At 55.4% G+C, this 12,742-nt stretch overlaps 1 protein-coding gene and 1 long non-coding RNA gene across 2 annotated transcripts; one reads left to right on the top strand and one right to left on the bottom strand.

The window, feature by feature from the left end:
• Positions 1 to 361: 361 nt before the first annotated feature.
• On the bottom strand, positions 362 to 2,524 carry POU3F1 (POU class 3 homeobox 1). The gene has a single exon (XM_033157472.1). It carries the CDS (start codon positions 2,318 to 2,320, stop codon positions 1,094 to 1,096), a length of 1,227 nt encoding a protein of 408 aa, XP_033013363.1. The 5' UTR covers positions 2,321 to 2,524; the 3' UTR covers positions 362 to 1,093.
• A 2,547-nt stretch (positions 2,525 to 5,071) lies between these two features.
• Positions 5,072 to 8,327, top strand: LOC117052193. Its single transcript, XR_004427227.1, has 2 exons — positions 5,072 to 5,165; positions 7,941 to 8,327. It is a non-coding gene; the product is annotated as an uncharacterized LOC117052193 (long non-coding RNA).
• Positions 8,328 to 12,742: the final 4,415 nt, after the last annotated feature.

Here is a 12,742-nt window from a genome sequence, read left to right as displayed (position 1 = left end):
GAGAATACCGTTTTCTGGGGAAACCGAGAGAGCCAAACGCACGGCCCGACTGGGGTCGCCGCCGCTTCCTGTAGGCCTGATGGGGCCGGCGCTGGGTCTCAGCGGGGACACTGGAGAATTTCTCCACCGTTGGAGGGAGATTTAAGGCAGTGGGGGGGGGGGGAGAAAACCTAAGGGGCTGCGGGAAGCGAGAGCCGTCTCTGGGGCCCCTGCGCCTTAATCCTGCCTGAGTCCAGAGTTTCCACCGCCGCCTTGGAAGCTGCCTCGCGCCTTGCCCTGCCCTGTCCTGCCCTACCTACCTTCCTCCTCCTCCTCTTTCCCGGTGCTGATGGGGACAAAAAAGAAAATGACACGAGGCGGGTTCCTGGATAAATGTTTTATGCGAGTAATAAAATATTGGCTGTAACATAAATAAAAACGGAGCAGGATGATACAGAGGCGGACCCGGCACAACAGACGGGCCCCGGGCGCCCGGCTCCGGGGCGGGCCTAGCGTGCCAGCAAAGGGAAGTCACAGCGGGCCAGGGCGGGAGTCGGGGGCTGGCAGTTTGGACCCGGTCCCTCAACCTCCGCGCCTGCCGGATTCAAGGGGCAAAGTGGAAGCGAGCGCCGAGTCCCTTGTGGGTCGCTTTGGGGAGCCCAGGCGGCCTCTCCCAGACACCGCCCGGCTGGCAATAGAGGTTGCGCCCCTCCGCCCCCGCCCCCCGAAAGAAGAAACCGCATCCAGCTCAAACCTTGGGCCTCTCGCGTCTCTCCCGCCGGCCATAAGGCTGTTGCTGTTGTTGCTGCTGCTCCAGGTTCGGTCGGTGGAGTTTCAAATAAATACAGAGACTTTAAATTAGAAAGAGAGTCGATCGCCAGCAGGCGTAGGAATAAATTAACGCGCCTCTGCGCGCTCTGCTGCTGCTTGCCCGGTCCGGCGTCGTCGTCGTCGTCGGGCGGGGCGGCTCGGCCATCTGTCCGTCCTAGGGCCGCGCCGGGGGCTCTCTCGGCCGGCCCCCGAGGGCGCAGTCCGTTGGCCCTGCGGGCAGGTCCCGCAGCCAGTCCCAGGCAGGCCAGTCCAGTCCTCGGGAGCCGTCCCCGCCCGGGCCGAGTCATTGCCCGGGGCTCTGGAGCGTGTGCGGGTGCTGGTGGTGGTGCTGGAGCGTCGGCGAGGCGTCGGCGCCCTGCGCGTAAAGGTCCTGGTCCATGGCAGGCGCGTGCGGTGCGGCGACGGGCGTCATGCGCTTCTCCTTCTGCCGCCGGTTGCAGAACCAGACGCGTACCACCTCCTTCTCCAGCTGGAGCGTGTCGGCCAGCGAGGTGATCTCGTGAGCCGAGGGCTTGGGGCATTTGAGGAAGTGGCTCTCGAGCGCGCCCTTGACGCCCACCTCGATGGAGGTGCGCTTCTTGCGCTTGCGGCCCTGCGCCGCGATCTTGTCCAGACTGGCCGGGCTGCCCGTGCTGGAGTCGGTCTCCTCCAGCCACTTGTTGAGGAGCGGCTTCAGCTTGCACATGTTCTTGAAGCTCAGCTGCAGCGCCTCGAAGCGGCAGATGGTCGTCTGCGAGAAGACGTTGCCGTACAGGGTGCCCAGCGCCAGCCCCACGTCGGCCTGCGTGAAGCCCAGCTTAATGCGCCGCTGTTTAAACTGCTTGGCGAACTGCTCCAGGTCGTCCGAGCTGGGCGCCTCCTCGTCCGACGCCGCCGACCCCGGCTCGTGGCCCCCCGCGTGACCCAGGTGCGGCGGGGAGCCTTCCAGGTGCGCCGCCTCAGCCTCCTCGTGCTGGTGCGGATGGTGCTGGTGGTGACCGCCGTGGGGCGCGTGGCCATGGGGCAGGTGCAAGGCCGGTGCCTGCGGGCCCAGCATCCCGTTCAGCCCCGTGTAGGCCGCCTGAGAGTAGAGCAGCGCCTGGTGCCCACCGGCGGCCGTCGGGGACATGGCCGAGGGGCAGCCGCCCAGGTGATGCGCGGGGCCCCCCTGCCCCCAGTGCGCTCCGCCGCCGCCTCCGCCTCCGCCCGCTTGCTGGTGCACCAGGTGCGAGCGCGAGTGGAAGCCGTCGAGGTCTCCTCGCGGGCCCGCGCCGCCCCCTTTGGCATGCTCCAAGTGGGTCCCCCCGCCGCCGCCGCCCCAGTCTCCAGTGGCGCCTGGCAGCCACTGATGGTGCGGGAGGCTGCCGATGGGGTGCCCCGGCGTGGCGGCCAGGCCCTGTAGGTACTCGTGGTGCATCATCTTCTGCACCTCGCGGTACGTGGGGCCCTGGTGAAGGCGCTCGGCGTCCGGCGTGGGCACGGCCAGGAGGGGGCTGCCGCGCGGCAGGTACTGCGCCGTGGTGGTGGCCATGGCGGCAGCTGCTTCCGCGTGGGGTCGGGTCGTCGGCTGGCCCGCGCAGCGCGCCTCTCACTGGGGCCCCCTCGGCGGGGGGACGCGCTTTAGAGTCCCGGCTCGGCCCCACGCGCGGCCACTCCCCCACGCGCGCCCCATTGGCTCCGCCACCCGCGACTGGCAGCCCGCACCGCACCTCCATAGGGCGCCCCCGGCGAAGGGAGACGCCCCCGCCCCGTCTGCCGGCGCCGGCCGTGATTGGAGCGGGAAGGCGCGCCGGGCGCGCTGCTCAGCCACTCAGCGCGTGGGGGGAGCGGCGCGGCCGCGGAGGCGGCAGCACCTGCTGGACGGGACGGGACGCGACGCGAGAGCCAGCCAGCCAGTCAGCCCGGGGTCGCCGGCGCCCTAGCAATCGCGCCGCGTCTGCGGAGCCTCCCGGAACTCGGGCGCCGGTTCCCCCTGCTCCGCCGCTGCCCCGGTGAGTCTGCTGGCTGGGGTTGGCACTAGGGCCTTTTTTTGAGGGGAAGGACGCACTCCAGTCCCTCCAGACGGGTCCTATCTCAGACTCGTGGCTGGGGGTTTTCTCGCGTCGTTGCCCAGCTTCTCTCTCCTTTTCGGGCCTGAGGGTCTCGCGTGGGGGAAGGGGGGGAAAAAGAGTTTCGGGGGTGAGGAAGAGATCGCCCCGCTTTTGTGACGGCCCCTTAACAGCTGTAGGGCCCACGATTTGGCAAAACTGCCGGACTGAGCGGGGTGTACCTTCCTCTCCAATTTGGAGCGAACGTGCCTGCGAGAGGCTGAGAGAGCCTCTCTGCTCCGGAGCGAGGCCGAAGGGGAGCAAGCCCAACGCTCTCGATGCCCTTCTCTCAGGCATGTCTGGTTCTCCGGGAATTGTCTCCGCAGTGGGACCTGGAACGCCCTGAGGCCACAGCGCTGGGTGAGTGCCTAGTTTCGCCCCCTTGTCCGCATTCCTAATGCTGATGTCTGTTTCCACAGCTCTGCCGCGCACGGCTTCCTCTGTGAAGCAGGAGTTTGAGCTTACCAGAGCGGGTTTGGTTGCTCTGGGTGGTGGGCCGTTACTCTCCAAAGCTTGCTGACAGAAGCCTAAATCCGAGGCACTAGCAACCAATGGATTCAAATGACAAGAAAGGAGATTCCAACTTAACATTAGGAAGAACTTTCTGACCGTAAGAGATGCTCGGCAGAGGAACGGACTCCTTCGGAAGGTGGTGGGCTCTGCCTCATTGGAGGTTTGTAAGCAGAGGTTGGATTGCCATCTCTCATAGAATCATTAGTTGCGATTCCTGCATTGCGCGGGGTTGGACTAGATGACCTTTGCGGTCCCTTCCAACTCTACAATTCTCTCTCCTGTCACTTGTTTCTAGAAAGGGATGACATAGTTGTCTGATGGTTCTGGGTTCGATAAGATGGGATAAGGGGCTCGTGTGTTGCAGAGGTTCCCTTCCTCCCCGAACTCCCCTTGTAGAATGGGGGACGCCGTGGGGATGAGACGATCCTCCGAGCTGCTTTTATGAGGGTGTGCTGGGCTTCTGAGCCACTCCATGTGCGCGCTCCGCATGCTGAGCGGGGCAGAGACTCGCCTTGGACCACCTTTATGGAGCTCAGCCCTTCCTTCGCATCACTGCCACTCAGGAAGCTGGAGGGGACACTAACGTTTCAGGTTTTATTCGACCCTTCGCTTTCCAGTGCCCACCTGCCGGATCGGGGGTTAGCACTCCGGGCTCCTCCGGGCGTTTTCCATTGGGAACTTTATTTAGGAGTTGGCCCTAGGAGAGGGGAGAGGGGCGCTCCTGCCCGCAGGTCACCACATTGGGGCTTCCCAGCACGGAACGGGCAGCGCCGGGAGAACTAAGTTCCAGCATCAAGGTGATCCCCATCTAAAAACCGGGCAGTGTTGTGTAGTGGGTAGTGTTGGACTAGGACCTGGAAGAGACCAGGGTTAAAATCCCTACTCGGCTATGACGCTCACTGGGTGTCCTTGGCGGGCCAGTCGCCACCTCTCAGCCTAACCTACCTCGCAGGTGCAGGTAGGTAGCCGTGTTGGTCTGCCATAGTCAAAACAAAATAAAAAATAAAAAAATTCCTTCCAGTAGCACTTTAGAGACCAACTTCTTCAGTGTATCTGAAGAAGTGTGCATGCACACATACCAAGAACAAACTTAGTTGGTCTCTAAGGTGCTACTGGAAGGAATTTTTTAATTTTTAATTTTATTTTGACTACCTCACAAGGTGGTTGTTTTGCGGAATAAATGAGAAGGGGGAGAAATGTGTTTGCCACCTTGCACTCATTGGAGAGAGAGAAATGTGGGATGTAAATGCAATCAATCAATCAATCAACCAACCAATCAATAACAAATAAAAATTAAAAGGGATCCCACCCTTTCCTCAAACAGTTTAGAGCAGCGCGCAGTCACCCCCCTCCCCCTGCAACTTTCACACTCTCCCCAGACGGCAGCAGCAGGACACAGGCAGAAATGCTTGTTGGGCAAAACTAGGCCAAGCGGTTGGAGAGGTGGGGGCGGGTGGGGGCTCCCATCATCTCAGAAGCCTAGTCACCCTCCTCCAGGGTTGGGGGTCTAACTAGTTTTTGTTTCTTGCTCACAAGGAGGGTGGGATGAGATGCCCTCCCCGCGCCCTATCGTTGGCCCTTGCGGGCCCCCCTCCCCCGCAGCCTACAGCCACGTCAGGATGTGTTTATTGACCTTATGCAAATCGTGTTTGTGCTGCTTCTCAGCAGGAACGGATGCGATGGAACCACCCTACCGGTATCACCTTAGGAGCCACCGAGGCCAATGACTCACAGGCTGTCCATCCTCACGGGCACAGGATGGCACGTGAGTCACTGGTGAGTTAATAAGCGGTTGTATGAATGAGACCTTCATTCTCTGGGTCACCAGCTGGCTTCCTGCCAGCTTCGGAGTGAAAAGAGCCCCCCTCCCGCGTTAATAAAGAGCAATATTTGTTTATGTATGCATTGGTTAATAACCCGTTTTCCTTCGAGAAGCTGAAGTCGTTGACAGTGCTCCTCCTTTTCCCTTTTCATCCTCACAGCAACCCTGAGGGGTAGGTTAAGCTGAAAGCTAGTGGCTGGCCAAAATACTTCACGGCTGCTGGGCTGGGGGGCACCAGTCGCCCGCTCCCCCAGCTCCAATGCCTCCCAGTCCCAGACTTTACAAGCCTGCAGACTCCCCACGAACGGCTGGGGCAAAGATTCTGTGCTGGGATTCCTGCATAGCAGGGGGCTGGACAAGACGACCCTTTGAGTTCCTCCCAACTTTATCGTTCTGTAGCTGTTTCCACGCCCGTGAAGAGGCGGAAGACGATTGCTTGAGAGAGCCTCACGGAGGTCGGGGGCAGAAACCACGGGGGTGGTGCTCAGCTTCTCTCCAACGCGGCTTACAGGGGACGAGGAGGGCAGCTGAGCTGGACCCCGCCATGTTGGTCAGGTGGGGGCGGGACGGGGGCAGCAACAGGCTGCCTGCTCCGGCGGGTCTTAGGGCTTCAGCGCCACTCCTGCCGCCGCACTAGCCTGAGAATCTCACCGGAGCGTCGCTCGCGCCGAGTCGCCTGGAAGGAACGCCCGCGGGCGTCCCTTTCCGCCGCTCCGGAGCCTTACTGGCAGCGCCGGCTCCGGTTCGACGCTAGATCTGCAGCCAGAAGGAAGAAGGCGAGGCGAACAAGAGGAGTGCACTCAAGCCATGAAGCTCAGTGGCCGGGCACTGCCTCTCGGTCCTAGCCTACCTCGCAGGTTTCTTCTGCGGATAAAATGTGGCCTGCGGCGTGGACAGGACAGCCAAGCGGCTTCTTCGCGCCAGCCTTCGCCTTTGGGCGAGGGCGCGAGGGGAGCGTTTGTCTCGCTCTGCAGAAGCGAATTATCGCGGAGGTTAAAAGCAGGAGCTCAAGCGCGAGTCAGCCCGCCTTCGGGGACGCAACTCCGGGCGGGCCGCGGTCGGCAGCTGCAGCCTGCGGACAGGGCCTGGGGGGTGGCTCTCGGCCGGCACGGCAGGACTCCAGGCACCGGTTGGCTCGTGGGAACTCTACACATGCTCAGAGGCTCTTTTGATCACTACTGAGTACCGAAGAAGCGGCTTCTGTGTGTGTGGCGTGGGGGCTCAGGAATATAGCCTCTAAAGTAGAAGGAGGGGAAAGGCACGAGCAACCCGAAAGGTTGGGGGGCGAGATCTGTCATTGCTTCCCGCAGGAGAGGCAAGAAGCAGGTTAGGGTGACAGGCAGCATTGCTCAACAGCAAAACGAGCCTGGCTGCCGAGAGAGCGAGCCGAGCCTGGAGTGGAGGTTTGCGCTGCAGCCTTGTGAGGTGTGTTCAGTTCTGGGCACTCAGGCGAAGCTCCTGCGCTCGAGATGCTTTGACGCAAAGCATTTGTCTTTTGCACTTGGTTTAGGCCGATGAATAGATCTTGGGGTGCTTGCGGGAAACAAAGCAAAGATCCCACAAGCCAGAAATGGACTTTTGGATTTATTTATTTTCAAGGACATCCTATAAACTCCTTCCTGAGATGGTCCTGGGATGAGTCTGGCAGTGCCCTTTTGTGTCCTTCCAGAAGTTGGTGCTGAGGACCCGCTGCCCTGGCTTTGGGGGATCCTCTTGTCCCCAGGTGTTTGTTTGTTTTTTACAAAAAAAAATCTCCATGTGAACCCACTGCAGTGGGGAGGTCCTTTGGAGAACTGGGCTCAGCAATAGCTGGCTCTAGCTTTGTGTGTGTGTGTGTGTGTGTCCCTTGCTTTTAAAAATGGTTCAGTTTCTGGGGCATTTTTTAGTATAGATTTCAGAATTGGTGATTTTGCTGCTGCTGGCTTTGCATTGTTGTTTCCCTCTGAGCTGCCTAGTATCTGTCTGCAAAGAAAGATTGGGTATAAATGTTATTTTAAGTAAAGAGTGCTGGGAGAGAGGAGAGGGGAAAGAGAGAGGGGGCTCTGCTAGAATGCAGAATGGTGGAGAATCTTTGAGGAAATGGGAGAATGGCAGAGTTTTTAAAAGGACTACATAAGCACACAAGGCCTCCCCTTTTATTAAACCCTTTAAAAACAGTTCAGAACCCGCATAGATCACCTGGAGGGTGAGAAGGGTGAAGAGTGGTGCCTCATCATCCATGATGTCCATGATGGGCTATCAGATGCCATGGTCTGTCACACAAAGGTGTCCTCCCTCAACAAAGGAGCCCTGGGCATGAGGTGTAAAATGCAAGGGAAAGGGGGGTATTGTTCTTGTTTGTTACTGTGTTGTGCATTTTATTGTAAACCACCCTGCGATCTTCAGGTGAAGGGCAGTGTGTATATATATATATACATATGTGTGTGTGTGTGTGTATGTCTGATGAAGTCTGGTTGCCTTATGTGGCTTGCTCCAAATCCTTCAGACACTAAGGGATGGTGGCTGTTGCTTGCTCGGGAGTAGAGGACTCACTGCCATGCTTGCTTAAAATTGCACTTCACTCGCCCTCCACTGCCCAACCATTCTGAACATGGGGAATTGGTTTGTCCATACATGCCACTGTGGAATTGGTGCTTTTCTTGATCATCTTACCAGTTGGATTCATGCAAGGGTGTGTGTGTGCCACAGTAACAATTCACACAATCCTCTCTCTCTTTTATTCCTCCTAGGAAGTACAACTCAGATTTGTTGGGGGAACGGCAACAACGTCTTTGTCTTGCTCCTCACAGTGCCGTTGTGTGGAAACTGAGCCAGGAGCATGATGAGCTGGGGGCTCAGATGAACATCTCAGATCAACCATGAACTCCTTCTGTGGCTTTGCAGGTAGTTTTCCCTTTGTACAGGTATGTGCAGACTCTCTCAATAAGCCAAGCAGGCATCAAGCTGAGAGAACATTTGACCAAGCCAGGCTCATGGAGCTAGGATATCAGTCCTTCCTGCCTCAGAGTTTGCAACTCTGTTTTTTTACTGTATATAAGGACACCCAATTGTTGGATGGATTTAGATGAGTAGGAGAGGATATTTTATTTAGTAATTATACTTCCTCTTTCTCACTTGTGTGAGAATACAAACATCTATTTCAGCAGAGTTAAAAACCACCATCCATGTGCGGCTTACCTCTGGGTGCTATTAGGACAAGGTTGCATAACCTTCTGGAACAATTGTGATATCCAAGGATGCTTTAGGCAGACTTGGATTATCTTCTCCCTGTTTTATGTTTTAAAAAATGCCACTCTCAGACTGTTTAGTAAACAAAGTTTACTAACATCAAAGGTCTTGCCAGGATCCAAAAGATGAAAACCAGGCAAGCAACAATCCTTAAAATGCCACAGGTATCCACAGTCCATTCCGCCATTGCAGGTAGGAAAAGAGTGAGTGCAGGAAGGAAGAGATAGGGATTAATGCATTTTCTTTCTCCTGCCACCATGTTTGCGGGTGTGACGTCCTAGAGCCCCTCTATGCGTGGTCCCCTCCATGGTTCCATTGCCTCTGTTTCTGACTGTCTAGCCACCATGCGTGCACCATTTTGGCTGCACATCCTCCCACACTGATAGCATTGTTCTCTGGGAAGCTCTCACACAAAATGATAAAATGCAATTTAAAAAAAATGATATATTAATACAAGCCTGCAGCCTATTTTTCAGTTCTGCTTGAGTGACCCGTGCCTTTCATGCTGTGGTCCCACATGAGGGAACCTTAAGTACTGCAGGCCCACATGGCTGGGATCTTTGGGCACAATATATGGGGCTGAGAGGGAATAAGAAACAGGGGATCTATCCTTGGGAGGCACCACCAAGGTGTTACCTTCCCTCCCTGCTATGCTCCAGCAGCTGCATGGTTAAAAATATTGATCTGTAGAGCAAGACTTGCGGGTTCCTCCAGTCCCCTCATTTATTGATTTACTTACCGCATTTATATTCCACCTCCCCCTGCCCCAGGAGCTGAAGGCGGCGCACTTGGCTCTGCCCCATCTCATTTAATCCCAACAACCCTGTGGCATTGGTTAGGCTGAGAGGCAGTAACTGGCCCAAAGTCACTCAGTGTTAAGGATTTGCTTCCTAAATGTCCAGCGTTGTTGTGTGTTAGATCCCTGGGAAATGGGTCTCTGCCTGTAAGAGGTGTCCCACTCGCCTCTACTTTTTAACCATCTGCTTGTCAATGTGCAAATAAAACACTTGCCTGAAAACTTTCTATTCTGCCAGGCCTATGCAGGCAATTCGGAACACATCCTTCCGCAATGGTTAACTGAGGTTGGTTCTTAACTCTTTCAACCTTTTATGGTTTTTAATGTATGGTTTTAATGGTTTATGGCTGTAAACTGCTTTGAGATAGATAGATAGATAGATAGATAGATAGATAGATAGATGATAGATCAGGGGTCGGCAATGTTTTTGGGGCATGGGCCAGTTTGCGATCCTGCAGACACCATGGTGGGCCAGTGTGTATGTGTGTGCGTGCACGCACGCACGCATACACAAACGCCATTTCCAGCACTCCTTTTGGCACGGAGGAGGCGTGCGCAGCTTCCCATTGGCTGGAGGAGCTTCCTGCAGCCAATGGGAAACAGCCCAGCGTCATGGAAGGCGGTCCCCACTCTGCTCCACACCAGTTTAGCGCAGCGCACGGGAGCCGACTGAGCAGGCAGCGGGGGTCCATGGGCCGGTTAAACGACCCCCATGGGCCGCTTCCAGCCCATGGGCCTTAGGTTGCCTATGCCTGTGATAGATAGATAGATATACTGTAGATAGATAGATAGATATGACATAGCAGCATATCAATTCAAATAAATAAATAAATAAATAAATAATTGTAGAAAGAGACAATTAAGTCACCAGGTGCCTTTGCATCCTCTCCATACAGTAGATCCTCAGGTTATGCTACTCTCGAGTAACGTAAACTTCAAGGGTTGCGAAAGTGGCAAAACCCAGAAGTATTTTTCCAGGCTTCACTGCTCGCGCATGCGCAGAAGCGCTCTATCACGCCACGCATGTGCGCAGAAGTGGTGCCTCTGGATACAGATTTTTCGGGGTGCGCACGGACCCCCGGAACAAATTACATTCATATCCAGAGGGCCCCCTGTATTTGGAGAGCACCTAACTGGATTCCACGTGGCTTAACTTAGTATGCACTTCGAAGGAATACGTGAAGGGAAACAAGAGGAGATTTCCCACTACGGATATGTGAATCTCAGTGCACACAGTGAAAAACAGACACCCTTAGACACACACACATCCCTCCCCCCACCTCATTTTGTGACGTGGCGATTAATCACTTATGGGATGGAAAAGCTGCGTCTCAGGCATCTGTCAGTGGCTTCTCTGAGGGTGTTGCCAGTGCTGTTTCCACGCCAGGATCCCAGCAGTTTCCCTCTGCTTCGTTCTTGCCTCTGAGATGTGCGTGTTGCAAGGGCCTCCTTGGCAGAGGCCCAGGACTTCTCAAACCCGTCTTGCTGGAGCCGAGATCTGCTCCGCAACTCGTCTTTCTCATCCTGTGTTTCGCCAACAAACTCCCACTGCTGTCAAAGAGGCCCCGAGGAGGAACTGGCTTCTCTTCCAGCCTGAACTCGCCCGTGGTGCTGGTGGTGGTGGAGGAGATGGTGCTGGCTGCTCTTGCTGCAGCTCTTGAGCTTTTCATCCTCCTGGTGGCGGTGGCTGCCTGAGAGCCGTTTCCAGAGCTCAGTGGGAAGAGAGGAGTTGTGGCTTGGGAAAGCGGAGAGAGGCCTACAGGTATGGGGGGGGGGGACTATGCTCTGCCCCTACAGTTGGAAGCAGCAATGCTTTGGAATGCCAGCTTCTGGAAACCACAGGAGGGGAGAGTGTTGCTCTTGTGCCTGAATCCTGCTTGCGGGTTTCCTTTTTGGGGGGCATCTGGTTGGCCACTGTGAGAACAGGATGCTGGACTAGATGGGCCGTTAGCCTGATCCAGCAGGATCTTATGATGGGAAGATGGGCCACTTCCCCCACTTCTCCTTGCCCCTGGTCACTGGGAAGACACAAGGCCACTGAGCGATGTCAACATGACACTGCTGTTCCCCTCCTGCTCCTCTCCCATGGCTCCTGGATTCTGAGGAGAGGCCATCATGGGCTAGTAGTTATTTGGAAAGGTGTAGGCTCCCTCGGCCAATAAAGTGAGATGAGCGCCACAACACCAGTGTCGTCTGCGACTGGACCTAATGGTCAAGGGTCCCTTTACCTTTACTTTTACCTTTAGGGGTGGTGGCATTCTTCTAGGCCAGAGGTGGAGAACCTGAGGTCCACCAGACGTTACAAGACTGCAGCTCCCATGATCCCTGAGGAATGCTGGCTGGGGCAACCTCATGGAAAAAACAATTACAGCCCTGTTACCCTGGTAGTTAACGCAGGAAAATCTCATAGTTCTTCCTGTACACAAGGGATGGAGAGGTGGCCTGACTTTGCCTTCATGCTTCATAGAATCATAGAACCTGCAGAGTTTGACGGGACACCAAGCGTCATGTAGCCCACCCCCCTACCATACAGGAATCACAAGTACGGTTCTGTGAGAAGTACATGGGGTTAAACCATTGCCCCCCCGCAGGCTGGTTCTGCAAGTATCTGGTGGAGGTCCTGGCAAAAGTTGGCTCAACTGGCCTGGTCCATAGTGCAGGGACAGCGGCGGCACTTCTAAAACAAGCTGCCTTCAGTTATTTCTCTGCTCCAGGACCCCTTCTCTGGAAATGCTGATGGAGCTTCCAGAGGATCCCAGCAGCTCCCAGGCCCCACCCATCCTGCATTGCTTAACTGAGGTGCTCCCTCCTGCCTGAGTCTCTTCCCTAAAACTGCTGGCAGAGCAACCATCTCTATGAGGCAACACGAGCAATTAATCTGATCTAGGGAGTGGGGGGGAATCCTGGCTCTAGGGAGGATGAAAGCCCAAGGCTGTTGCGGTTCATTCTTTCGCCTGTGCAGCATTGGGGTGAGCAGCACAGAAAGGCTCCCTGTCTCGCTTATGATGTTATCATTCTCACATCTACTTGCACCTGTGAAAGTCTGCCATCCTGCCTCATTTGCAACAGGAGCAACAGCACAGAGTTTCCTGCTAAATTCTTGCAACTTTTCAAACCGAAAGTGAAAAGTTATTCCCTTTTTAAAGAAGCTTTATTGTGTTGTTTTGAACGTTTTTTTAAAAAAATGTTTTAAATATGTTTTTATGTTAATTGATATTTTTTTTTAAACAAAAAACAATCACAGGTATGTTTGCCACCCTGGGCTCCTTTGGGCACAAGGTGGGATGTAAATTTAATAAAAATAAATAAATAAATGTTCTGGTGTATTTTTTGTCCCACTTTTGTGGGGTACCGTGCAAAAGGGCCTCTCCAGATGGCAATTGTGTGGGAACATTGTGGGGAAGCATTGCAGAACAACTAAGAAAGCAGAATGAAGTGTGGGTGGCTCAGTATAAACCCAACATCAATGCACCATTATTGACTCATAGAATCATAGGGAATTGTAGA

This window comes from Lacerta agilis, chromosome 8 (genome assembly GCF_009819535.1).
Source record: "Lacerta agilis isolate rLacAgi1 chromosome 8, rLacAgi1.pri, whole genome shotgun sequence".
NCBI classification, from domain to species: Eukaryota; Metazoa; Chordata; class Lepidosauria; order Squamata; family Lacertidae; genus Lacerta; species Lacerta agilis.
This window is presented reverse-complemented; position numbering and strand designations above follow the sequence as displayed.